This window comes from Stegodyphus dumicola, chromosome 5 (assembly GCF_044657685.1).
Source record: "Stegodyphus dumicola isolate Sdum_Otavi_A_Nest chromosome 5, ASM4465768v1".
NCBI lineage: Eukaryota > Metazoa > Arthropoda > Arachnida > Araneae > Eresidae > Stegodyphus > Stegodyphus dumicola.
The window spans coordinates 16870982-16895720 of record NC_140772.1 but is presented as its reverse complement, the minus strand read 5'-3'; the positions used below and the strand labels follow the sequence as shown (position 1 = coordinate 16895720).

At 29.7% G+C, this 24739-nt stretch overlaps 1 protein-coding gene across 3 annotated transcripts in view; it reads left to right on the top strand.

Annotated features, from left to right (window-relative positions):
• Window positions 1-24739, top strand: part of LOC118197065 (zinc phosphodiesterase ELAC protein 2-like) — an 86229-nt gene that overhangs the window by 28094 nt on the left and 33396 nt on the right. For all 3 annotated transcript variants that reach the window (XM_035368544.2, XM_035368543.2, XM_035368542.2), the window contains 12 exons: window positions 567-615; window positions 698-808; window positions 4397-4431; window positions 7598-7656; window positions 7753-7813; window positions 9594-9645; window positions 14748-14910; window positions 17203-17338; window positions 18503-18594; window positions 22927-23045; window positions 23192-23282; window positions 23421-23562. In XM_035368544.2, coding sequence (XP_035224435.1) covers window positions 567-615; window positions 698-808; window positions 4397-4431; window positions 7598-7656; window positions 7753-7813; window positions 9594-9645; window positions 14748-14910; window positions 17203-17338; window positions 18503-18594; window positions 22927-23045; window positions 23192-23282; window positions 23421-23562 — 1110 coding nt within the window. The remainder of the gene's footprint in view (window positions 1-566; window positions 616-697; window positions 809-4396; window positions 4432-7597; window positions 7657-7752; window positions 7814-9593; window positions 9646-14747; window positions 14911-17202; window positions 17339-18502; window positions 18595-22926; window positions 23046-23191; window positions 23283-23420; window positions 23563-24739) is intronic.

Below are 24739 nucleotides of genomic sequence, written 5' to 3'. Positions count from 1 at the left end.
TGTGCAGTATATTGACACAATATGCAATTATAAAAAACCAGTTATATCATTAATAATTTAATTCTCGCACATGCACATAATGAGTATTTTACAGTGAATAACCATTATACTGACACAGTGTCATTATGAAAAACCACAATCTAAATTGTTAATCATTTATTTCTTGCAAATGCAGAAATGTGCCAAATTCACTTTCTCACCAAGGCCAGGAAGACGGGGACAGTTTTTTTAATTGAAATATTTTTAAGAATATACTGAAAAAGAAAAAGTATCAATATTCCCCGAAATGTGGATGTCGCAGAAGTGAATTTGATACATTTGATTTTTTTTTTTTTTTTATCTAGCATGAATTTATCATTTTATAACTTAATTGTGTAGCAATTTATCTATTTTTACAGAAGATCTAAAGTAATACCTTTCTGGTGAATGAAAGAAAATGAATTTTTTTTTACTTCTTTTGAAAGTTATACATTTTAGAAAATAAATTATTTGTAATTTCATTTGTATTTTAGATTATGTTTACATGTGCAGCAATGATTTGTTAACTTTTTGTGCTTTTATTTCAGGAATATTTTTCAAATCTGCTTACAGCTTCTATTACATCTTTACAACTAGGTAATATTTTTCTTTTTTTAATGTTGGTTTTTAGTAATTTGCCGTACATAAAATTAAAACTAATTCAAATGTTTTTTTACAGTAAAGAAGCCTCTAACAGATAATTATTACATAGATCATTCTGTAAAAATTGATTATGTTCCTGTTAAGAAAATAAAAAGTCCAATTGATTCAAAAAGCAGACATCAAGAAGGTAACTTTTTTGCTTACACAATTGCATGCAGTGTTTCAATCTGTTTTAGTATTTGATGCATTTACAGTACCTGCTAATTTTTCATTATTTAGTGATCCCTTTGACTACTAATGGGGCATATATGTCCCACTAAAAGTTTAAGAATTATTACTGGGTTAAAAAGTATTTATAATCTCCTATGTTGAGAATCATCTTCAGATAGTTGGAAAATCAAGACCCCCTGCTGTGCTCGTTGTACACAAGTGAGCGTAGAGAAAAGGACAAATATAAGTTGCCCATTGTGTAATGCTGGGTTATGCAAATAATGCTTTACCCTGTACCATATGAGGTAAAGTCTATCTTGTATAATAAAATTTTCCAGAATAATAGGTGTGCTTATAGTAAGTTGATCACTATGTGTGGGACATATGTATATGGTGGGACATATAAATCCCAACCTTTGGCATGAAAACCATTTTGTCAAAAAAATCCCAAATGCTAAATTTACCTTATTTATGACATATTTTGTTCATTTGAATAGAAAACGGGATGATTTTTTTTAAATTTGTAGTCAAAGGGTTAAGGAGTTTCCTCAGTTTATTGTTTATTTTTACTTTATCAGTTTCTAAATGTACATAAATGTTGTTGGAATACAGTATGCAATACAGCAAATTACTGTACTAAAAAAAAATAAATAAAAGATTGAGGTCAAAATTGCATATAAGCATGAAAATGTGCTATGGAGTTTAAGGGGAAAATTTTTGAATAAAATATCAATACTAAAATGCCCATTTTTTAATGTATAACCTACTTTTATACATCTGGAAAATATTTGAAATAACAGTTAATTTATTATTTTTTATTTCCTTAATTTTAAAATAATAAGCAAAAACAGGTATCAGCTACAAGTATTTTGGTACTTATGAACTATCACAACCATTTTTTACAGAAGAAAATGTAAAAGTTACTTAGCATGTGCAAGTTGGTGGTTTTTGCGATATTTTTTTTTTTTTTTTTTTAGAAAGATTCCCAAACTATCGGTATTTATAGTAAGTTTGGTAAACAACATCCATCATAGGAAAAGAAAACATACTTTAGCAATTTAAAATACAAATTTGAATTATTAAATAAGGATTATGTTATTCATTAAAAAATCTTCTAATCTTTCTGTAATTTGTTGTTGTTGTTATTCTTCTTCCGAAGTACACAGCGTTCTATTTTTACTTGAAAAAACATCAGAGAATTGTGGAGGCTCGGCCTCATGCAATCTTTGGCAACAGCATCTGTCCGGAAAATGCATTGCTTCATTGTTCCCTGCAGAAAATGTTCAGCAAAATTCTGTATTACTGCAGTTTCTTCCATTGCTGGTAAATTCCCCAAGTTCATTTTTTAAAACTTAAGGGGGGGAATATCACAATTTGTGTACAAAAGCATTAGAACTTAGAATACAACAAAATGGAATGCATACAAAAATGTCGGCTTTGTTTGACTGAAACAATTGTTTTCAGCATGGTTGTCAGAGTTTGACACTTTCTGGAAATTCGGTTACTTCTACTGAAATAGGTGGGATAATATGTTAAGTACCAGTATTTTGTTTTAGTATTTCCCTTTATTTATTTACTTTTCCCTTTAAAAAGTGCAACTGGAGAAAATTTCCAACATATGCATGGTATTTTCCACACAATTTTATCACCTGCAACAGTATTAATTTAAGTTGGAATATCCAGTTTAGTAAATTAGTATTTGTTAGACTTTTTGGTTGAAATTATTTGTTATGCTATCTAGTTTTATATCCGTTAATTCTTAATTGAGAGAGTAAAGACTCACATCTTTCATCCATATATTCATTGGTCAAATTGAAACCATTTTTCCAATACTTATTATATCTTGACTACTTTCCATTGTTAATTTTTATTGTTACATTTTAGAAAATGTAATCATGTGTCTGAAATAAAATTTAAGTTATGCTTGATGATAAAAAATACTTAATTCAACATATATTTAAGTAATATGGGAAATTTCAATCTTAGATTGGCATTGGTTTTATGGGAAAACCTTGTGCTTATTTGTAGAATGTCATGTGCATTTCTCTTGTAGAAGAAAAAAAAAAGAGAGAGAGAGACTTTTTTCTAGAAAAAATACATTTTGAAATATTTTTGCTTCTAGAAAAAAGATCTATATCTTATTTAGTTAAAATATGCAAAGCTTTTTTGTAGTAATAAAAATAATTATTTTGCCTAGAATACATAAAAGGAATTTAGTCTGATTTTAAAATAGGCAACACTCCTGGTTGTCTGTTGAAACTCCAGGAGTATGTGGGCCATGGTTGGGTGCGCTACTTGCGAATTTCTTTAGACAGCATCCATCGGTAGCTATCTCCCACTTACATGGGTCTACCGACTCGAAGCACATTCTGATATTCACTACTCATCTTCCACTTTTGAATCATGTAGACCATTGTCAAATTTGGGTAATTCAGCTCACTAGATATGCCCATTAATGATTGGCCAATTTGGGAATACCTGACGATTACATGTTTCTCAAAATCGTATAACTCATGACATCTTGCATGCCACTAATGCCGATGTTGTTTCCTAAATGATATTTTGGTGGAGGGCATGACTTGTATCAGGACAGATATCAGCATTTGCACGGTCCAATTATTGGTAGATAGTATATTTGAAATAACTGATTGAATGGTGAAAATGTTTATATTATGAAACTGTTACTTGGATTTATTTTGTAAATAGTATTAACTACCACAACTGTATTTTTTTCTGAAAATTCTCTCCAGGATGAGCAAATCCTTATTACTATGTTCCTTTTCTCTAGCAGTATAGTCAAAATATAAATTGAATCAGTACTTTGGCCACAAACTAAAAGAATTTCTGTGAACTTTTTTTGGAATCATTGCATTTATGTGTGATTGCAGGAATAGTTCATGGAAATCTTTCCAAAATGTTGATTCATTTATCTCAGTATACTGTAAAGAATAGAATCAAGCTTTCATGAAGTAAAGCATGTCTTCTTAATACTTAAACAAAGCTGTTTCAGATACCTGTCATAAATATGTTGCTAAAAATAGGCATCTGAAAAAAGATGCAAGGGCAATTCGGAAACTAACTTCTGATGTGGCGTGGCTGTAGTAGTATCGGGTGGAGCGTAACCATTGTTACATCAAGCAATCTGTGCTTCAGTAAGCTTCCTGCTATGTTAATGAGAGTTTCTAAGTACCTTTAATAAAAAGGGTACATCTTGCATGTTAGCAAATATGGGAAATTTTGATTTCTGCCTTATATTACTTAATTGCAAAAATGTTCTTACAATGTACTCCGTGGAAAACATTCTGTCAAGTTATGCTATCTCTTATACTTTGGCATAATTAGGAATACTGTTTAATTACATGAAATTAATGATTCTAGCTTATTGGCACACAGTTTCTTTATGAAATATAATCAGAATCTTTTATGGATTTTTGAAATGTTAAACCACCAGCTATTATTTTACAGAAGGAAATTTGTTTAATAATGTCTTTCTTTAAGTTAAAAGTTGAACATTTTTCCAAACTATTTTAGGTTTCTTAATTGTATCAATTCTTTCTTTTAACAGATGAAAATGCTGTCTCGTTTTCTTATATCATCAATGTAAGTATATATTGCCCACTCAGTTTAAGATTTTGTTTCCATTCGTAAGTACAGATGATTCAAAAATACAAAGGATTTTCCTCTTATACCAAAGAATTTTGCAAAAAAAAAGAGATTTTTGAAATTTGGTGTCATTTTCAGGTAATGATACACTGATACTGAAGGAAATTAATTTTTAATTTCGAGAACAGGTATAAGGCCTACCAGAAAGTTCTGTCTGTTTGAGAAATGAACGAAAATACTACATTTTTCATACCCTTAATAATATTTATTATGTAATGTAATTTCCTCCATCGTTACTTCCTCTTCCCAGCGTACCTACATCGTTACTGACCTCTTCCCAGCGTGATAATAATTTGTAAATAACTTTTTTGAAAAATAAAGCGAAGAACTCAAGTAGTTGGCTGACATCTGCTTCAGTTTAAAATTATTTTCACTTAAAATAATTTTGCAAGGAGAGAAACAAGTGATAATTGGAGAGTGCTTGGTCTGGGGAGTATGGTTGATGTGGGAGAAATTTTCGCTTCATGTTTGACACTTATTTCTTAATGAGTTGCAAAATCAGCGTGTGGTATGGCATTATCATGATGATATATATATATATATATACAGTTAATTTTCATTTGTTTCCCTATATGAACAAATATTTTCTTGGATTTCTGAATATCTAGAATGCAGATAATTAATTAGAGTTCTGCATTTTATGCTTAAGATTATGAACAATTACCATATAACTTAAGTGTTATATGAATAATATTGCTTTTAAGTTATTTTCAATGCATGTATGTTATGTCTTACATAAAATTCCATATGTGTCTTTAATTTTAAATGTCAGCTTTTAAGATTCCTTGAGAAATCTTATCTTTGTTGGTATCAAATTTATAATTATGTATTTAAAGAGGCTAATCATTATTAGGGTCTCTAAATTAGAAATTTGAGCTTTTTATTTCACTTTTCCTTTTTATTTTTATTCCTAAATTTGTCAAAAACCATGAAATTCAGCATTATTTTATGTCAAATTAGATGACACATAGCAATATGTCCAATAATGTTTAAAAGCTAGATCTACCAATAATGTTTAAAAGATAATTACATATTATCCCATCAAATGTGAAAGTTGTCTGCATCTGCCATGAAATTTGCTGCAGATCTCAGCAAAGTTACACTTAAACTTTTCTGTAGAATTCTGAAACACATTTCTGTCTGCAGCTGTTATAATAAAACTCAATAGTCTCTTTGCAAAATTCACCAAATAGCCAATGCTGTGAGGTATTCGACCCACTTCTTTTTTGCACTTTTGTAAAAAGACTTTGTTTTTTTATTTCTACTATGTTGTTAGGTCCTCTGATTTTACCAAAGGTCCTGTTAGCAATGCTTTGAGTGCAAACTTCTCTCATATTATTGTTCCATCTATTACTTTTTTATCTACCATGCTCAGCTGTTCTTTTCTTTATTTAGAGGATGTTTTCTCAGCCAGCTGTAAAAACTGGAATCACAGATGTGATTATACAGCCCTTGAATTCGTTATTTTCAAAATGGAAGAAAAAATACTGAAATAACAGTTAATTGAAAAGAAAAGAAAAAAATACTGAAATAACAGTTAAGCCAGCTGTAAAAAATACTGAAATAACAGTCCTTGTTCATAAAAGCAAAAGATAGCCTATCAAGATTACATCAAAAGAAAGTTCAGATGTTATAAGTGTGTTGTGACATCATGCTTATCCATAACTGGTGTTAAATCACATTGCTTGGCAGTAGTTTCATGGTCAGTAGAATAATAAGTAAATACCAAAAGTTGTTTGTTAAAATTTAGAAGCATCCTTAATGGAGACTTTTCAAAATTGTTTGGACTGTACTGTCATGTTTTACTACCACAAATAAATCATTCCTGTGCCTTGGCAAGTAATGCCACTGCACAAAAATGTAATGTTTTTCACTTTTCCAGTCCTGAAAGATTTTGCTATTCCATGCATCATATGATCTTTTAATTTATCTTTTTTAATAGAAAAATACATTTTGCAATCCCTTTTTTTCATATTATTATTTAATTTGAATGTAGTAAAAAGCAATATTTTGTAGTCTAGTTGCTTTAATTTAATGTTATCTTTTTAAATGATTATTGATAATTTTTATAAATATTTGCATTATTTTTGTAATTAATAAAAGATGTGTCCAGTGCCATGTATAACTTTCTTCTGTTAAAACTATTTGTGTATAGCCAACAATGAATATGTTACATTTATGTAATTTAATTGACATTTGGTTATACAATAAAAAGTCTTTAATCCAGACCTCAAAGCTACAAACTTTCTGCGCATGCGCATAATACGTTTACGCATGCTCATTTAATGTATAACGGACAGTATAAGCTAAGCTAAAATTATCTAATTCAGTTAATGTTGCCGATTGCATTGTTCCTTAATCTTCTAATTGGATATGGCTTCTTATTTTTTGCAGACTGTTAGAGCAATTTTATAAAAAGTAAGCTTGAACTTTCAGTTATGTCAAAAAGAGTTTCCGATTCTGGAGTTACCAAAGGATCTACAAATCGAAAGCATGTTTCGATGTACTGCTTCCGATAGTGAAGAAAGTAACAGAGAGGTTATTGAAAACGAAAAAATTTCGATTGACAAGTTAGTCGTATTCTCGACACAGCAATTACAGGACTTGAACAGTGGAACTGAACAAGAAATTATGTATGTTTATAAAATTAAAGAGAAATATTAGCACAAAAAATGAAGCAACTTAAACAATAAAATATTAAGGTTTTTTTTTTTTTTTTTTTTTTGTAAATTTTGATACCTTTTAGATCATAATTGCTCTTTATTTCATAAATTATGGTTTCATATTTTTAATTTTATAATTTCTACATGCCATCTTACCAGATTTAAATTGATGATCTATAATCCGAAAAAACCCCTAATCCAGAATCGCCGAAGTCTCGACGAGTCCGGATTAAAGACTTTGTACTGTATCTGATTATCTGTACCCCTTGAAAAGTATTCTCAAGGCAATGCACTGTGTATCCAAAATAGGCAACCCATGACATCGCCAAAATGTATTTATGTGGCAACCTGGATATGCACATGTGCATAACAAATAAGAGCTGATTTCTGATGATCTGCTTTTTTTCCCCCATATTTAATGTTTTTTTATTCATTTTTAGGTATTTGAAAAGCAGGGAGAATTATTGCTTGAGGAATGTGTGAAATATGGTGTGCCTGTGTAAGTAAAGTATTGGTTTTTCTTTTGTCTTCAGTATAAATGAAATATTTCTTTTGCTTACTTTAAATCTGCCATTAACCGTCTTTTATATTTTAGGGGACCAGCTTTGTTAAAGCTGAAGAATAGAGAAGATGTGACATTACCATGTGGAAAAGTGGTAAGAAAACTGGTGTCATAGGAAAAACTGCAGCTTATAATTTATATAAATTGTATTTTTAAAGGCATAAAACCATAATGTAAATAATAGCCAACTGAAAAATTATTACCAATGGTTGAATTGTAGCTAAAATTGTTGGGTACTAATAATTTCATGTAGAAAGGTCTAGCTGCATGTTCATTATTTTCTCTATGTGTAATAAGAATATGAACCTTTTCTATAAAGTAAAACTCAGTTTGGCTTAATATAAACACTAGTCTAACTTTCTTAGATTATATCAGATAAATTTTCATCCAGTCTTTACCTTTTACTAGCAGAATGAATTAATTCAGTACCAGATTTGAGTAACTACAACAAATATAAAATAACTAAAATATGTATTTGAACTTCACCTGGAAGTTAACAGAACTAAAACAGTCAACAGCATAAACTCCGCTGCTTGCAGCTGGAAAGACAGAATGACTCAACGTTTTTACTAGTCAAAGTATAAATTTAAAGCCTAACAATATGACTGCACTAAACTCACTAGCTCATAGTAACATCTCTAAAGGCAGGCAATAACAGAAGAGATTCAGTACAATAGCCTGATATGCCCCTCTCTCTTAAATTTGGACTCTTACTCCTATTTAAAACTTAGTTTGTTTACATAATCTAGTAGAATAGTCAAAATAGTAGAAGTGTGGAACATGCATCATTCATTTGGCCAGTTTTGATAAGAGATTTAATACCATTAGATTTTTTCTAGATGATTAAACAAAAAAATTATAAGATTTTGCCGATCAATGAGTAGCCATTGAATTTAAAAAGCTTCATAAATAATGATGTGGCTATATTTAAGCAATTATGTATCAAGCAGCACTGAATGAAATCTAACATCATGTGGATGTTTGTCACCAGGAAATGTTCACATTGTTTGGGAGGTTGAACTCTATGACAGATTGATTTTATATCATTAAATTAAAATGCTGGAAATAAACTATTTTGTAGATAAATTTCATCATAAATATGTTCTATTTGGATAACAAAATTACATCATGATAGAAAGAATTTTGACTGGACAATGTTAAAGTCTATAACTTTTTAGCTATTCTGTTTTTATTAGAAACTGTGTAATTTATTCAAAACTGTTTTTAGAGCAATGATTTAAATTTTATACATTGTTAGCAATAAAAATATTACTGCTGCAAATTATTATTTAAGATATTGAATATTTTTTGAAAATTTAGAAAAGTTTATAGGCTGTGTGTATATCTTTCCAATATTTAAGACCTATCTTATTTTTCTTTGTATTATCATCTCCAAAATATTTGTTTCTTAAACATAAATATTTTGTTAAAAGTGGAAATATTTATGTTAAAAGTGAAAATTTGAATTGAGAAGTAAAGCGTAATCCTTAACAAAACTACCTGATCAAAATAGTCCTCTATTTATTTGTGTTGTACAGTTATTCGTATTGAAACTTTATTTTGAATTGACAAGAGCATACTGACAAAATAGATATTTTTGCTCATTAATTTTAAAAAAATCAGGTTGTTTTGCTAAATAGATGGGCATTCAAAGCTCTATTTTAGTGTTTGGTATTAAGAGCAAGGTCAACATTTATGAAACATCAAACAGTATTTTTTTCCCCATAAGTTTAGCTGCTCCTTGAATTTTGCTTTATCTATTTAAATAAAAATTAAGACTTTAATTAATTTAATAATTTTGAATTGTTGTGTAGTTTTATTCATATATGTATGTTTATGTATATATATATATATATATATGTATGTATTTTTAGGTTTATGCTTCCGATGTTCATAGTGCAACTCAACCTGGAACAACCTTCTTAGGTAAGCATGTGTTAATGAACGGACTCTATTTCTGTGTGGAATACAAAATTATACTTGAAAGAGACAAAACTGTGATCGATTTAATATTTTGTATCTATTAGTTACTTGTCTATAAATCTTAAATTCTGGAACCCTAAAAAATATAACATTTGATGAAAGAATTACTGAAAGTGTCTTATTCTTGATAATAATATAATTTTTATTTATCTTTGAAAAATGACAGAAGTTAGAAAGTGATGGCATACTATATAGGGATTTATTAAATCTAATAAATATTTATGCTGGATTTTAGAATCACATTTATCACCTCCATTGTGTTGTTATATTCTTTTACAGGTAAACCTCTTTGTTCTGCAAATTTCTGTAAGATACAGTATAATGCCAAAACATAAATGTCTTTAATATCTCCTTTCCCAAAATATCACGTACAGCTATAGTACTGAATTTTAAAAACCATAGTTTTCTTTCTGAAAGCATAGCCTCTTTTGCCCTTGATGTTAGGTTTCTGAACTGTACTGTTTTATCCTGTTTGAATTAAAATGTTACCAATCAGATCATTTTAGAAATAGTGTTACGAAATGTATAGGCGCAATAAGATGGCTTCCCCACAAAGCAGTTTTAGGGTTGCCACATTTGGCGAGAAATCGCCCATTTGGCAACAAAATTGGCAATATACCATAGACGGTTGGAGAACCTTCTGGAATGAATTCTTACCAGTTTAGCCCAGAATGTTCCCAAACACAAACCGAAAGGTAAATAAACCCTGCTGGTTCGCAGTCAGTGAGTGTGCTTCATCAAGAGGGCGAGTCAGTGTGCCTCGTCTAGAGTGAGCTGATAGTCAGTCATTGAGCAAGTGTCTCGAAGTCTAGTGCCGAGTTAGTATCGAGTTGGTGTCTCGTCTAGCGAGTCAATCTCTGCGGAGTCGATCGAGTTGACAGCCGGGCAGCGAGTGCACCGAAGGAGTCTGTTAGTGTATCGTGTTTAGTGCATCATCGAGAGAGCGTGTTGAGCTCCGGGAATGACTAAACCGAAGAGTCGGGAGCTGTGCTTGTGTGTAGTCAGGTACATCGCGAGTTATAGCGTGGAGAGTCTCGAGAGTACGTGAAGTTCCGAGAGTGACCATGCAGAGTCGGGAGCTAGTGCCGAGTGGGTTGTCGAGTGCACCGAAGGAGTCTGTTAGTGTATCGTGTTTAGTGCATCGTCGAGAGAGCGTGTTGAGCTCCGGGAACGACTAAACCGAAGAGTCGGGAGCTGTGCTTGTGTGTAGTCAAGTGCATCGCGAGTTATAGCGTGGAGAGTCTCGAGAGTACGTGAAGTTCCGAGAGGGACCATGCAGAGTCGGGAGCTGTACTCTGGTGCTTTGCAGTGAAGCTGTCTCCACCATGATAGCCTGATAACCTGAAGGCTGTGTTGCTGATCGTGTCAGCGTGTTTATAGTAGTTCATCAACGACTGTAAAATGTGTTTTGAAGCTGTCCTGACAATACTGGCAAATAAAGTGTGTTTCGATACTTCATCAAGTGTTGTCATTATTCACTCCAAATCCACACAAACCCTGTACAAACGTGAAGGAAGAAAATGACGTAACAACTGGTGTCAGAAAAAGAAAAAAACGCAACATTAGCTTTTATATTGTAAACATGCAAAGAAAGATTTTGATTCCTTCCTTTTTGTTTGGATTGGGAATTTTATAAGAATATATTTTTTCTGCTAATTTTTTTAAGCTTTTATTACTTTATCTCTACACAAATAATTTTATCTAATTCAAAACTTATCAACAATTAAAATAACTTTAGCTAATGTTCCAATTTTCTAAAGGTAATTTAGGTGACCAAAGTCAAATCAATAACTCTTTTAAACTTGAGTAAAAATATTAAATAATTAACTGGACATTTCTTTCTTTACCTAAAAGATATTTTGAGCTTAAAAAATTTGAAATTTTTCAGTAAAAATTGAAATTGGTTACTTGAAATATATTCCACTTAATGCATTGTATTTTACTTGGTCACAGGAACAATGTGCTATCAATGTTTGACTGTATATAAAATTTATAACATAAACTTACATTTTTTTAAACTTCTTTCTGTAAAATAAAAATTTGTGGAACCAGATAATTTTTTATTTCAATTCAATGTTTAGGTACCTTTTTAAAAGTAATATAGTTTTGTGTTTATCAGTTTAGTAATAAATTCTTTTATAATATGTATTATATTTACAAATTGGCATGTACGAAGCATTCAAGAAATACGTAAAACTGTTCATTTGCAGTTGTGTAAAAATGTGTTACATAAATATTTTCCTGTCACCATTTTTGACAAACAAAAACTTTGAGCATACAGTGTGATTTAGCTCAAATAATGGATGAGAATGACCTCACAACACTCTTGTAACAGGGTTCGTAAAGGTCCTTACAAGTGCTTATAAGTCCTTATATTTGAAAATAAAATATAAAGGCCCTTATAGGTGCTTACTTTTTCTTTAAAGCCCTTATTTTTTTGTTTTTAGTGCTTATTTTTTGCTTTTAGTGCTTTTTTTAATGAACGCGCTATTTCCCCCCGTACCGAAGCCGAAACTAAATAAACAACTTTTCTTCCTTACATGGAACGTCAGATGGTGAATCATACTCCCGGAAAGCTTTTCCCCCTTTCTCCGCATTAACGTAAATGGTGCACGCGAGAGTACAGACAGGTGCACGTCGTTCTATTGGTCAAAGAATTGCGAAAACCGTAGAAATTCCAATACATTCGATATTCTTTTCCTCCCACCCAAATACTACACATGTTTGAATTTCTATCAAGATTTTAATAATTTACATTCTCGTTCCGCGTGGTCAGTTCATATTCGTGTTTATTATGATCGTTATGCTTATATTGTGAGCCATATGTATGAATATTTATAATATAGTTGCAGTAGCTACTGAAGTGTAGATAAACTTCCAAAAATGTTTTTTTTTTTTTTTTTTTTTTTTACACACATTAGCTTTGTAAGGAATAATATTCGGAATGGCTTAAATAAAAGGAAAGTAATCGAATAGTCATAATAATTTCTTTTCTTTTTTGCCAATACATTATACAGTACGGAGGTTAGGAGGTTCTCCCCTTTCTCCGCAAAATCTGTAATATTGAAGCAGCGGACTTTTTTTTTTTTTTTTTTGTCACTGTCCAATCTGGATTGAATAGGACTGAAAGTTTTGCAGTCTACCCAACCCAAGCGAAAAATTATTCTATTCTGGAAATTTAACGGTCTGTTCAAAATTAGAATCAAAAGCACCCCAGATTAGTAAGTCTCTTTTTTTTCCTTTATTTAGTTCTTTATTGTTCGAATACCGGCAGCTGTTGATTCCGATTGCGTAATATCACGTATGGAAGAATTACACCGCACGTATTGCGCAATAACGTTTGGTATTTTGCAGAGATAATTAATTTTGATGTTCAGTCTGAGATTTATTTATGAACACTTAAAAGAGTTTTACTGTTCTTTCTAAGCAGAGTATTTCTCAGTTCCGTTGGTCTATTTTTATATGAAGCACATATCAGAATGTCAAAATCATTTATTTAGCCGAGCAATCTAAAAAACGGCTACAATCTCCCCTCCTCCTCTTTTTCCACTTACGCTCGACTATACGGAATATTCGGCAATTTCCGAGTATGCGAGCTAGTTAAGCTTTTACTGTTAAAGGATGACTGCATGAAGCAATTTCCCGTCTCCTGATTTCAGAAATGTTCCTCTTTTTACTTAAATTACTTTGCTTGGAATATATGTTAAGGAAAAACAGTTATGCAATGGAAATTTAGAAAATGTTCAGAATTTTGATTTAAGTTAAATTCTTTAAATATCAATATAAGAGGAAAAATAAATTGTATTTATTATTAGGTGCCAAGCGAATACAATTAAAATGGCTTATTATTATTTATTTTCTATATTTTGAACTGAAATTTCATCATTAAATCTTGTAATATAGTTTAGTTCTCCATAGTTTTTTTTTTTTTTTTTCTCTCATTGTAAACAAATTCTGTAAATTGAACTGTCATTTAAAATTTAAAAGAAAGTTAATTATTTTCCATGGTTGAGGTAATGCTTATTCTTTTAATAAATATTGCATTGCTCATATTTTGAATTGCAAGTCTAATTTTTGTTTTAAGGTTATGCAGTTGTGTATAATGTAATTAGACAGGCGCTTATTTTTTTTCTTAAAATGTGCTTGAAAAGTGCTTATAGGTGCTTATTTTTTTAACTAAAATGTGGCTATGAACCCTGTATAAGATCTACTTTGATTTTATGTGACCATAATTCCCAGTAAGCCAGTTTAGTTTCTGTAAGGAAAGGTGTAAGTTAGCTACTTTTTTTTTTAATTGTTTTGTTTCTGTCTTGTATTTTGGAATTAAAAAAAAAAAGTTTATAATTCCAGATGTGCCTTTCACATTACACAAGGAGTGAAGTATTTTCAAAATTGTGAAACTGATTGGTTATACTAGTGCTCATACATTCAAAATGATGAAAGAGTCTGTATTTTTTAAAATGTTATTTGTAAAAAAGCAGTTCAACCATGTAGCATGATGCTTTAAATTTATATTTAAAGGAATTTATCTTGTGCCTAGTTCACAAAAAAGATGACTGTTTAAAATCCCATAAGAGAATTAGGATTGCTGAAATGATTGGCATAAATTGTAATGAATTTGTTTGTCAAATAATCTTAAAGCTCAAGTTCCTATTTTTTTTTTTTTTTTTTAATATGTGCTATGTCTATAACTTGTATATCTTGAATATGTAATGAAATGAAAGGTGGTCTATAATTATCTAACTGAATAAAAAACATCTCTTTTTTCAAACTCCCATCCCAAGGATTAAATTTGAAAAGATTGTTGCCAGCTTTAATGGTGGACAAAAATTACTTAAGTACCAAAAATATGAATTGGGAAGGAATTGCTGAACATTTTTTTATTTTTCTATGACCATCTGATATTATAATTTAGAAACTGCAGGAATAGTTTTAAATTATTAATTATGAACTGTTTTTTTAATTATGTTCTGATTCTGATTGTTTCTAAAATTTTTATTATCTTGTTCAGTTTTATTTTAAGCAAATTTTTATGTATTTATTAGTTGTTGATTGCCCATCAGAAGAATATTTGGATGCATTTATTAATGAAGTAAAGTTCCACAAGTGCCAGCTACCTCATGATAGTGCAGATAATATTTCTGCTGTGTTTCACTTTTCACCAATTGATGTCATAAAAATGAAGAAATATGAAGAGTGGATAAACAGGTATTTGATCTTTACATTTTTCAAAAAGATGTAAATAGTTAAGTGTTTGTGTTGTTTCTTGAATTGTTTCTGTAAGTTAGAATGAACTTGATCAAACTATCCAATCCTGCTTCGGCTGATAAAGCAGACAAGTCATCTGCAAAAACTTTAAATGTGGTTTCCAGTGTATTAAATATTTTATATCAATTTTAATTTGAAAAATCCTCTTTTCGCTGCTAACTTAAGTAGAAATTTCCAAATATAATATAATGATTAATATCTGCCTCTTCAAATAGTTTTCCATAATTACATAGTACATTCAAAACTTACTGTGGAAACTTTATATGCCTTGTTATAATGTAAAAACCTAACTATAATCAACATTCTGAAACATAATCTAAAAAGATAATTTGTGATAACATAATCTAAAAAGATTAGATTTTGCAAACGAATAATCAGTTTCATGATCATGGATGCCATAGTGACCATGTATCTAGAGTAATTTTACATCAGTCCTTTTCAGTATTGATGAAAAAATAATTTCAGCATCTAAACTATTGTATATTCAATTTTTATAATTTTTATAAGATGCTAAAAATTATAAAGTATTTCAACTGTTACTAAAATCTTTAATGGCAGTCCAATTAAAATTATTAATTACATTGTATTCCAAAATTACTATACTAATGATTATCTGTATAAAAGCCTCTTTTAATGCTGTTAATTAAGTATGAAGGACTTGGGAATTATCATTATGTCTAGATCCCCCACCTTTTTTTTAATTATTATTATTGTAATAACATGGCTGTATAGTAGTATATAAATATGGCACCCATTCTCTTTTGAATTCTGGAAACATCAATGAAAATTTCATATCTTTGATCATTTGGGTCAGCATAGCAGTGGTGAGCTATAGAAAGCTTGCATGAACCCTTTGTTAAATTTTCCTTTAATTTGCAAGCTACTTGTTCTTTTTTATTTTCTTATTTATTAAAAAAAGCATATTTCACAGGTCATAAATCATTTAATATTAATGCATGAAATAAAAATGAATAATTTTTGGTATTCTGTTGAGAAAACTTTAACAGGAAAACATCAGTATCACAAAATTCCTAATAGTATGATGAAATAAAGGCATTATAGAACTTTGCCATTAGTTGAAGCTCAACGAGCTTTCATCTTGATGAACAATATTCCCTCAAAAAAATCTGCAATTGTATAGTATATTTCAGATTTATTGGCAAGCTCCTTAACTGAGACACCTATAAGAGGATTTAATTTTTAACCTTATGTATTTTTGAAAAATCATCTTTCAGCCGTAGAATCTCCTAGATCAACTGACATGAAAGAAGAAAATAATGTGTGGCAGTTTCTGACATTTATTATGCTGCAAAATTAAATGTAGAATCCCTCCTTGCTTTCCTTAATCAGCTAACTTGATGGTTGAATCTCCATTAAATTTGAAAAAAAATTGTCATCAGATGTTATGAAAATGTATTCAATATGCATAGCATTTTTAATGGAATCCCTAGAAAGGGAACATTTGTTGATATAATACAAAAACTATTTTGTTATGTCATTTTAAACCAATAATATGTGTAAAACATTAAATTCTTAAATGTTTGTAAATAAAATTCTATAAAATTAAGTGACTAGTTTTGATTAATAAAAGATATTTCTGAAGTCAGTGAATCCTAAAATGTAAAATGTGCATAAGTTCTTAATTTTGAAAATTCATCTTTAGAGAATAAGATTTTTCAGTTATTCAAAAATTGATGAAAATGTGTTAAAAAAATTACTTTATGAAAAATTTTAATATTTTTCCTATTCTGGAATATAAGTACATATATATATCATAAAGACATAAAGTAAGAAACTTCGAACTAATTTTTTAATAAGACCAAAAATTGAAATTCATAATTAATAAATTTCGTATAATCCTGTAAATACAATAAAGAATTTTAAAAAAGTTAAAACAAAAACTTTTCAAACAAGCAATACCCCAATTCAATAAATTTAAAGAAAAACAAACATAATAGAAGATGAATTCAATCAGCTTCAATGCCACTTCATCAAGAGGAGGAACACTGAAATCTCTCTTCCACAAAAATCCTTGCTTTTCTCTTTAAATTTATTGAAATGGGGTATTGCTTGTTTGAAAAGTTTTTGTTTTAACTTTTTTAAAAATTCTTTACTGCATTTATAGAATGTTCATATTTTGTTTTTAAAAAATTGTTTTGTAATTATCAAATATATATATATATATATATGCAGTAGTTTGTTGTATATTGCATTCCTAATCTTCTTGTACAGGTTCCATCAGAACACATATCACTTTCTATTGAATTCTTATAATCCATCGATGAGCAGTGCAGCAGTTCATCAAACACAGAATATTCTTCACCTTCTGCATCCTGAAATATTTGGTTTAATACAGGAAGTTGAAAAAGTAAGGAAAATCCATAATTTAAAATATTTTAATTATTATATATCATTATCAATTGAAGTCTTTTTTTAAAAAAAAAAAGCTTTTAAAGTTTATAAAATGCAAAATGACTAGAATTCCGAGTTACCTGTAATAATTAGATAAGAAGCACAAAAATAACTAAAAAATATGAATAATCCAAAAAAGGTACTCACAAGCATTAATTATCACAAAATTAAAGTTATCAGTATTTTTAAATGAATGGCATACACTGTAATATTTGAAGAGTTTTGTTGAAATAATAACAACACATTTTTATAGATTTACAATTTTTGCAGTTGAAAAAGGTTCATTATGTTCCTTTTTTAGCAGTCGTATTAATATTTTTTCATGCAGTATCGCAAATACCATGAAAAGCTATGATGTCATTAAATTTTAATTCAATTTATTTGCCTGTTTAATATAACAGCTAATCTGCACATTGCAGTTCTGCATTATTGCTCATCATTCTCTTTCACTTTTATTTTCACTATCTTCTTCACAACCTTCTGCTGATTCTTTTTGATTCACTGCATCAAAGAGTATTGTGGTCCAACAAAATGCTAAAGCCTTCATTATTCTTAATTTTCATCATCTATACTTCAGTGTTTTCACTTCTTTCATCTATACTCCTCTAGTTTCAAACTATTAAATATCCCCCCCCAAAAAAAATTATGCAAGTAGGAAGAATAGAATTACTTCATAACCAAAATATTTCTTTTTTATGACACTAAAAATTAGTTTTATAAGGATTAAGTTTCTGCATTCATTCAAGACCTTAGCAGTGTGATTTATTGAATCAAAAATCATAAAAATTTCTTCCAACATTTTTTATATATTACAAGTACCATTGTGAGAAGGTAATAAACTTACAATTATTTATTTATTTTGAGCTATTAAAGCTGAAAATAATAAGAAAATTGTTAAATTCAAATCTTCTAAAGAAATTGTGTCAAAAGAAAAGTCATTGTGTTAGTAAGAAAATTGGCTTTATTTTATTTTATTTTATTTTATTTTATTATTTATTTATTATTTTTGTTGTTTTTTTTTTAGTAAAGTACGATGTTAAGATTTGGTTTGTTATCTGTGTTATAATTCATTTATATTCAATATTATAGAATTAAATTATCTTAATCTTGAAATTTGCAGCCTACGCCAGTTTGCTCACATTTACATAGAAAAATTTTGCAGCCCCCTCCATTCTTACAGTACCATTTTCGGCCTGTAGAAAAACTTTGTTGGTAAGATATATTTAAATAAATTATGATGCAGTAATTATTTAGAAAGTGTTTTCTAAGCGTTTACATTTCATTTTTCTCTCAAAAGCAAATGTATATTTGTTTTAAATTTCTTAAAAAAAATTCTTGAACTCCATTTTGAAATGTGTTAAAACACAAAATCATGTAAGTAGATATTTATATTACAATAAGTTTGAATATTAATTGTCATCTATTTGATTCAGTTGAGGCCTCTTTCCACTTTAATATATCTATATTTTTGTATTTTGTTAGTGTGATTTTCTTTTGCATTTTGTTAGTATGATTTTCTGGTAATTTAAAAAGTCTATTTGTTTTTATGCTAATTTTGTTATTGTTGTTAATTTTACAATTCTGTTCTAAATTTGTGTGCTTTTAAAGAATTATTGTTTCGCTCGTTTCCTGGTCTTTTAATTAAGTAGGTATATATTGTTCTGTTAAGATGTTAGTTCTCAAGCTTTCCATGCAAATGCCTTTTCTGAAAAATTATTCAGACATTTCTAATAGAGGGAGAAAAAGGAGAGAGAGCAAAGAATAAAAAGTTATAAAAACTCTCAGGTTTTTAAAATTTTTAGTGGATTTTAGATCATTATATACATGAGACTTCAGAAGGGTCTTAATATCTTGAGTGCAAAAATGAACCATTTTTACATAGGAACATGTAGCCACAAATGCCACTTGTATTTGTTAGTAATATAGAAAGAATAAAAAATAAAGGAATGCAGGTAAGAAAATACAAGAAAGTTATTAGACCTCCATATGTTTAAATGTTCATAGGAAATGCTGAATGTTCATGCTGTCCAAGGTAATATATGTATTTCAACATCAGTGCATAAGTCAGAGGGTGGGTGAAAAATTCTCAGTCTTCTGGACAAAAAAATAATTATAATTTTTGCAACAAAGTATCAGAAGTTATATGGCTGTTGTATAGTTACAAGTTCCTTTGCAAAAATAGTTTTGGATTCCTTGTCTGCCTGAAACATTTTTAATTACCCTGCAGTTGTTTTATAATATTTATATTTTACACATGAAATATTTTATTAAAAATTGGAATTAAAATGATATAATTATCCAAAATAAAAAATATAGTACTTCCTTAATTCATTCTCATTCTTAGAGAACTAAAGAGCCTTGTCCACAAACAATTTTTTTTGTGTGTGGTTTACGCATCCGCAATTGATTTTTCATTCCATATTAAAACGTGTGGAGATTTTCACTTAAAAATTCCGATTCTTAATTTCACTTAGGCACTAAATAAAATACCTCACTATGGAAAAACAATCATGTAAGCATGAATTTGGGAGGTTAATAATTTAGCTCCGTAGTTGAGTATCTGCTTGGCATACATCTCAAACCAAACATTCACCTATTTTGTATCCCTGATGCCGACCTGACGAGTCATTATTTATTATATTTTGCTTTCATCACCGCATGTTTATCAATACATGACAGCTTCAGTAATAACTCATGCAGTGATGTCTAAACTTTTTTTATATATTAGTAATTGAATAACAAGAGTATGGCAACCTTTTATGCTAACATTATGCTTGGCGATGATTATAGATTTTTAAATGTTCTAAGAAATGTTGACAAAGAAAAATTCAACAAAAATTTCTTTTCTTATGCTAAAAATAGATTTTGTTAATGAAACTCCCTGGCCAAAAGATTACATTTGGTGCTATTTTAATTAAGAATAACTGACATGTTGTTCACCATAAACCTAGATGCAGTGGCAGATGTCAGCATCGGACGGCAGAATTTTGAAAAGATGAAATTTTTGGAATTTGGGGAAGCCCCAAGTGGCAAAATTAAGGGCTGAGAAGTTTTTTATGGTTTAGGGAAAGCACCTGGGATCCAAAGTTTAGGTGCGGGGAAAATTTAGAATTTTAATTAATTAGGAAAATTAGGAAGGCGCTTTGTAACAGAATTTAGGACTCGTAGAGACTACACCAGGCAGTATCTAGCACCGGCCCTAGATTAAACCTTAAGTATATGTGGGAGTTTATTTATTCAGGACTCAGATTACATTCAAGCATGTACAAGAAGAAATAAGCGTAGGTATAGTAAATAGCTAAACTAATACTCAGGCTTAATTCAGTACGCAATAGGAGCAAGACTCAATTTAGCGAAACAACTTGGCTTTCGTCACAAATACACAGCCAATAATGTATAACGGATGCTATTAAGCTAGGCTAAAATTATCTTTACTGATTCTAAGGCATTTCAGTTAATGTAGCAGACTGTGCTGCTCCCTAATCTGCTAATTTGATCCAGTTTATTATTTTTTGCAGACTCTTATTATTACGGCAATTTTATAAAAATTAAGCTTGAATTTTCGATTATGTCGAAAAGAGTTTCCAATTCTGGGGCTGTCTAACAATCTATAAAGCGAAACCATGTTTCGATGTCCATTAAACAAAAAGTGGAATTGCTGCAAACAATGGATAAAAGCATATCCGTCTCAAAATTCTGGGAGGAGTATGGTATTAGAAAGCCGACTGTATGTAACATAAGAAAAAAGAAAAAGGTACTTTTGAATTTTTTGAGGAAGCAACTTAAACAACTTGCATTGAAAGAAATGTTTAATAAAGTAAATAAATAAATATTAAGCTTTGTTTTGTTTTGGTTGTAAATTTTGATACCATTTGGATCATAATTGTTCTTTATTTCATAAATTACAATTTCATATTTTTAATTGAATAATTTCTGCATGCCATCTTACCAGATTTAAATTGAGGGTCTAATATCTGGAATTGCTTAGTTCTGAGGAGTCCGGATTTCGGACTTTGTACTGTAATACTAACTCTGTATAAAATAAATGTTATGTTTCTTGTAAAGTGTTAACTTTTCTTGGGATCTCTTCCCCCTACCCCTATTTTTTTTTTTTTTTTTTTTTTTTTTTTTTTTTTTTTTTTTTGATGGATTACATTAGGTTATTTGAATATGGAAAAGATGTAAGAGCTGTCTGCCTATGGGGTGCATGTCTTTGTGGAAGACTTTCTTAGGGAAATGACTTGTATTTTCATTACACTTGGGGAAAAACCCTGAAAATCAACCATGCAGCCTTCCATTTTGCCTTGGATTGAACCTGATCAAACTCTTAGTATTTAATGGTCTTAATCATTCAGCCATCTATTTCTTTTTAATGTGTTTTTATTGAACAAATAAACAAACTCTTAGTATTTAATGGTCTTAATCATTCGGCCACTGGCAGGGCCATCTATTTCTTTTTAATGTGTTTTTATAGAACAAATAAACAGTAATAGGCTAATATTAATATATATGCTGCAGGCAGATTTACCAATTTTTTGTGTCTTTGGAGTTTTTTATGAAATATTATGAAAACAAGCAGTACTGTGTTATTTAGCTGACCGTGATTTATTATTTACATCAATTATTACATTATTACATAATTCTAGAAGCTAAGATATCATTTTAGCTAATGTAAAATGCTTTTGTTGGAAAGCAGATGAATTTCTGCAGATGTCTGATTCTTCATTTGTTTTTGAGACATACATAGTTATATAAAAAAAATAACAGTTATTGTACCTTAAATTTATATAATATAAGGAAATAACTGGCAACATAAGAAACATTCCCCCTCCCCCTCCCGAAGGGTGGGCATCCTTTCCCTCCTCTCTTTTTTCAACATTGGCCACTCCTAAGGCAGGAAGTGACCTTTTTATAATAAAAATAAATAAATAAATATAAAATAAATAGTATAAAAAACAATAAAAAAATACAAAATGTACACAATAGCATCTCATCATTGTCATAAAATATTTCTCAAAAATGCTTTTTAATTAGGGTTTTGTAACATGAATTTGCCTCTCTGTAACAATAGTTTTAAATAGAAAAAAATTGTATTGTACAAGCCATGATCTTGATCAAATTAAAAATCTCTGTGAGCCTCTTTCGTTTAAATGATAAGTGGTATTCAACAAAAGTGATTACAAATAGTGATATGTCATTCCTGAAATGAAAGGTGCATTAAATATTTAAATCAAATGAATGTGATTTGAACAAAGGATTATCTATGTAGCAAAAACAAAAGTATTTACATCATTGCATTCAAGTGCACTGTATCTGTTTATTTTTAATTTTACCAAATACTAAATCAGTAATTTGTGTTTACTGAAATTATTAATTACTGAACTGTTTAATAGTTTTCAAAATGGTAACCATGTGTTAATGTTTTCAAAACTAACTAGGTTTTTGTCATTTTGTCCTACAGTGTTATTCTTAAGAAATGAACGTATATGTAATTTATATAGACTTCATATGGAAGAAATAACAAAAGGTATTTTTATACTTTAGGTCTAATACCGTCAGTCTTAATCCAGAAAATTATATTCAAAATGCCAAATCTGTGCCAGGATTTGAGGAGAAATTAAAGATTTTACAAAACAAACTAAAATGTATACCAAGACAGGATGGTAGATATTGAAATTTTTAACCCTTTATAGTTTTAATTATGAAATTAAAGCAATTTGTTTACAGAATTTTTCATTTCATTCCACTTTTAATGTAATGTAATTCGTTTTAAACCTTTTACAAATAATCACATAATTGCATTTTTTAGGAAATCCTTATCCTGAAGTCTTATTTCTTGGAACTGGTTCTGCAACATCCACTGCATACCGCAATGTTTCTTCTATTTTGATTAATGTTAAGTATGTTAAAACCTTAATGAAATACTAACATCAAGTATTTAGTTGTTTGTAACATCAAGTATTTAGTATAAGTATAAATCAAGTATTTGTGAATTATGTCTATGTGTGATTTTGATTTAGAATATATTATTATTTCAGTTCTCACAACAGTATATTGTTGGATTGTGGTGAAGGTACATTTACTCAACTAGTTCGTTACTTTGGGCAGGCTGGAGCTAATGATGTTCTGAGAAGGCTATCTTGTATTTTTATTTCACATCGTCATACTGATCATTATTTGGTAAATGTCCAAATATTTAATTTTTTAAAGGTTAAAATTTACAAAAAAAAAAAAAAAAAAAAAAGTGATTTAGAAATATTGTAAAACTGATGAGATATTTTATGTGATAAGTTCTTTATAAAATTTTTAGGTACTTGGCAATAAGCCAGCATCTGCCAATACTCCATCAAGAACCCATTGGTGTTTTTAGTAATGAAATATAGTTTCAGCATCAGCAGATCAAATAAACAAATTCAGGTAGATATAACATCAAGCAGACTGTTATTTTCTGCAACTTGTCAATGTAAAAGCTGCTGAATGAGAAAGCAGGCGACTTATTCTGCTATTATTATTAGGCAGTTTTGTTAATTTTACATTTCCATCTTGCATCTTCTGTCATATATAGTGTCAGTGTGTGAGATTTGGAAGACTTACAATTTTTTAATAAAATATTACATGCATAAAAATGATTAATTTTACTTAATTTCTTGGCAAATGCAATACAAAGTCCAAAATCCTGACACCTGGAATCCAGACCTTTTGACCACCAGCCTAATAATAATAATAAATAATTAAATAAATAAACCTCCCTTTACGAAGTCTATGAACCGAGAATATAAGAACAAAGAGGGGCAGGTAAAAATCCCATAAATGGGATTTTTCTGTGAACTGAGATTCGTGCATGTCGACTTCAAACATCTGCTGACTATAGAATCACACTATGGTCAATAACAGTGTCAGGGTTGCAGTGCTACCTGGAAAACCGGAAAAGTCAGAGAATTTGAAAATTGACTAAAAAATTCAGGGAATTTAAATATTTTACTCAAAATCTGGAAAAGTCAGGGGATTTCATACGTTATTCCTCCCCCCCCCCCCAGCGTTGAAAGTGATCACATTCTTGGTGAATTATATATTGCGGGAACATTGTTCGGGCAGCTGGCATAGGACCAATTTTCACATCTCCAATGAGATTTTCTTTTAGAAAGGCAAAGCAAGTTTCCAGTAACCTAGAGAATTGTGAGAGTCACATGCTCATATGCAGTGCATGTTGAACGAAAGAAAATCCATTCTTGTATAAAACAAAATTGGTTTAATCCTAGTATATGGTATACACGGGATTTGGCAACATTATGATGAGCATTAAACGGGTCATTTAGGTGTTGGCGACAATTTTCAAAATCATCCCAAGGTCATACCA